The sequence below is a fragment of the Echinops telfairi genome, unplaced genomic scaffold (assembly GCF_000313985.2).
Source record: "Echinops telfairi isolate 266 unplaced genomic scaffold, ASM31398v2 ScPeMD7_5592;HRSCAF=6446, whole genome shotgun sequence".
Lineage (NCBI taxonomy): Eukaryota > Metazoa > Chordata > Mammalia > Afrosoricida > Tenrecidae > Echinops > Echinops telfairi.
The window spans coordinates 8,623,874-8,627,663 of NW_022109491.1; the positions used below are offsets into that span (position 1 = coordinate 8,623,874).

The 3,790-nt window shown below is 57.6% G+C and overlaps 1 protein-coding gene across 1 annotated transcript in view; it reads left to right on the top strand.

The window, feature by feature from the left end:
- Positions 1-3,790, top strand: part of PREX1 (phosphatidylinositol-3,4,5-trisphosphate dependent Rac exchange factor 1) — a 211,067-nt gene that overhangs the window by 158,547 nt on the left and 48,730 nt on the right. The window contains 2 exon segments of the mRNA XM_004698311.2: positions 1,614-1,708; positions 3,121-3,196. Of these exon segments, the coding sequence (XP_004698368.1) occupies positions 1,614-1,708; positions 3,121-3,196 (171 nt within the window).

Genomic DNA, 3,790 nt, shown 5'->3' on the forward strand with positions numbered 1-3,790 from the left:
GTCAGTCTTAACAGGAGTTAAGATTCACCCAGCCATGGATCAAAACAATGGATCCTCGGAAGCAATTGCGTGGTCACAGCAACCAGTCCCTCCGAGGCTGTCCATTTGTACTGCATTTACGTTGTATTAGGTGTTCTTTAGAAGTGACTCGGTATCTGGAAGGGTGTGTGGATAAAACCCAAACCAAACGTTCTGCCGTGATTCTTACCCATCCTATAGGACAGGGTAGAACTACCCTGGTGGGTTTCCAAGAGGTGCCTGGTGGTTTTGAACTGTGGACCTTGGGGCTCACAGCCCAATGCATAATCACTACCCCAGCAGGGCTCCCTATATGCAGACACTGCACCATAGTTTCTGTAAGGAGGGTGTGGGTTCTGAATCCCCCCAGCTGGCCAGGATGATACCCCGAGAGCCCTTTTATAAAGCGTCACCAGCCTGCCATCCTCTCACCCTCCTTACTCCTCTTTGACTTTCCCTTGGATCTTGTCCCTGCCGGACACTCTCATATTTGGTTGTCTCTGCATTTCTATTTGGGGGGTGTGAATCTGTCCATGGCCGTTTGTCCAGCACCTGGCCCAGCACTGCGCCATGGGATGTCTCTTCCCAAAAGAAACTCTAGCCACGTGCCGGGCGGTCAGCAGCCATTGGACACACGTGGCTGTGGGGAAGGCAGTCTGGAAGCGCAGACCCCATTCTCGTTTTCGTTGTTGCTGAGAATAAGACACCGTGGGCCTGCCCCAGCCGGCCATTCCTGCGCGCACCATCCACGGACGTCCTTGGAGCTGTGTGGCCATGACCGTGCTGGCCCTCCTTTCCTGACTTGCTCCCTCTCCATTCACGGGAACCCACTGCCCGCCGAGTTGTCTCTGTGGCCTTCCGGGTGGTCGTCAGTGGGATCCCATCTCCATAGACGGCGAAGGAGCACGGTGCTCAAGGCAGGCATTCCGTCCATACTAATGAAGCCACACTGCCCTTGTCCGGTCTTAAGGAGACTTCAGGGCACGCGCTTGGTTTAAGGTTTTAAAGATGATCTCGAGGAAAAAGTTGTTTTGGTTGGCTCATCAGCCTCGGTGACTCTAGAAAGCCCCCATTCCGTGTGAATTTGAAGTTGGTTCTTCATCCCCCACCGTTGGGTGAGGCTTCTTCCATTGGCGCTTCCATGAACAGGCTCAGTTCCAGAGCCCGGCACCCTCCAGTACTTCCGTTCTTATCCCAGGGGAGGCTGTTGTGCAGGGGGCCAATTAGCCACACAGAAGAATGTGAGTTTGAACTTGGCTTCAGAGTGCTGGACTGGAGTTTCAATGAAAACAGCCACACGTGGAGGGTGGCACCGGGCCGGCTCAGAGTAACCGGGGACAGGGACCACAGTTCCCCCACCAGCCTTGGTTCTGGTCAAGGCGCTTTGGGTTCGTGGTGACCGTGTGTGTCAGAGTGGACTCTGTTCCCAGGGTCTTTCTGGGCTGATCACCAGACCTGTCTTCTGCGGCACCTCGGGGCAGACTCAAACTCCCCACCTTTGGGTCACGCGAACAATTAGCAGCCCCGGGGACTCCCAGGGCAGTCACCTGCAGCCGTCCAGGGGATTCCCACTCACGTCCCGCCCTGTGGGTCAGATCAGCATGGAACTGTTCCTTCTCATCTCCATGGACACAGACTTCCCCATCTTCCTCCCGCAGGGTGGCTGGTGGGTCCACACTGCCAACCTAGGGTGAGCAGCCAGGCATGGAGCCGCCGCACTGCCGGGGCTCCTTGGGCGGAAGTGTGGTCAGTAACCATGAGTTGAGCCCGTGTTGGATGAGAGCTCACTTCCTGCACCTCTGTTTCTGCAGCTGTGAAATGGGCACAAGAAGAGCTCTTGCCCCTCGGCCCACATGGGGGTTGATGCTCATGGGCTGTGCCCTGACCGGTGCCTGGCACGCTCCGAGCACTCTGACAATGGCAGCAAGGGGCCCCTCTCTCTCTGCCACTACCCTTCTAATTGGGGGTGTGAGGCCAGGGTGACAGGGTTCTCAGGAGCCCTGGGTGTAGGGGTCCAGCTGCCAATTCCTCGGGCTTAGGTCTTGATGACCCTGACCCCTTCTCAGAGGAGGAGAGGGGATGTGTTGGTCTACCTGGAGGTCAGGCCTGGGAGCCACTCATCCAAGTTACTCCCTCCCTCCTGCTTCCTCCACACACGCCCTCGTTCCACAGGGGACTCGGGGGCTGGGTGGTGGGTGGGTGCTGCTAGAGGCCTGACCCCTGGCCCTTGCTGGTCAGGGGAGCAGCAGGGAGGTGGGCAGTGAACCTTCACTGACTGCCCTGGGGTGCCCAGCCCCCACACACCGAGGAGAATACCTGCCTGGACTTGGTTTATCAGCCCTGACACCCTCATTTCCATCGTCACCCCCAGAGGCTGAGGAGGGCTTGTTAGGCCACAGGATTGGTACAACCCATGGAGCCCAGCCCGGTGAGGGGTTAGATGCCCTGACAGGGCAGAACCCTGCCCCTCCCAGGTATTGCTCGCTGCCTGCTGGGTCCTGATGCACCCCCCCCATACTCCCCCCCCCCCCAAGGTATTTCTCCTCCAGCACTGCTTGCTCCCTGTGAACATGCAAACACCACAAGGGAGCAAAATCAGTCAGAGGGCGGGAAGGAGAGCTCTTCTCCTGACTCCGGCAGGGTCTCCCAGGGGGTCTCGGCTTCAGCCCTGTGGATGCTTGAGTCTGGGTGCTTCTCTGAGGCTGTGCACTGCAGGGTGTTCTTGCAGCCACGCTGACCCCTACCCAGCAGACGTCGGCATCCTCAGTTCCCCCCCAGCTGCAGACATGTGTCTCCCCCAAGGGGCCCAAGAAGCCCCAGCTAGAGAGAAGAGAGTTTCCTGTCCTCTCTCTAGAGCTGGGAGTGGAGGCCTGGGTTGGGAAGGGTTCTGCCTACCTGCCTTAAGTCCCAGGGCAGGTGAGGCGTGGATTCTGGTGGGACCCAGGACCCTGGCTTGATGCTGCGTGTTCTCCATCCCCGTCTCCCTCTGCCATGCCCAGAAAAACTGAGTCCTAGCTGTTGGGGGTGGGGTGGGGAGAGGGGTACTTTGAACTGCCCCTGTCCCGTTCTCTCCCACTCATGATACGCCTCCTCTTCCTGCAGGGATCGGGATTATCACCTCAAGACCTATAAGTCGGTGCTGCCCGGGAGCAAGCTGGTGGACTGGCTGCTGGCACAGGTGAGACGTCGTTCAGAACGAGGGTGACCAGCCGCCTGGGGTGTGCCCGACTGGGGTCATTCCTAAAATGCAGAGCCTCCAGCTAGAGAACTGGGACCAATCTGGGCCTCCATGTCCCCCTTGCCATGTTCTCCCCAAGATACAAAACACCAGCTGTTTCAACCGTCTTTGCAGGGACAGTTCAGTGGTGAGAAGTACGTTCAGCACGCGGGTCTGCCACCACTGTGTCCCTGATTTCCCCTCCCTCAAAATGCACTTCTGCCTTTTGAAGATGTTCTCGGTGGGCCGGGGCTGGTCAAACAGACAGACCGAAACCTCACTCCCTCTAATTGATTCCGACTCCCAGCCACCCTTTTGGACAGCGGAATGGCCCCTCTGGGTTTCTGAAATGGCAAATCTTTACAGGAGTAAGAAAGCCTCTTCTTTCTCGCACAGAGTGGCTGGTAGGTTTGAACCACTGACCTAGGTTTGACCCACTGATAGGTTTGAACACTGGTTAGCAGCAAGATGTGTAACCCCAACGCCACAGGGCTCCTTCAGGGACTGATGAGGGACTTGGAAAAGCAAACGGGGGCAGTTTGGCTGCAACTTCTC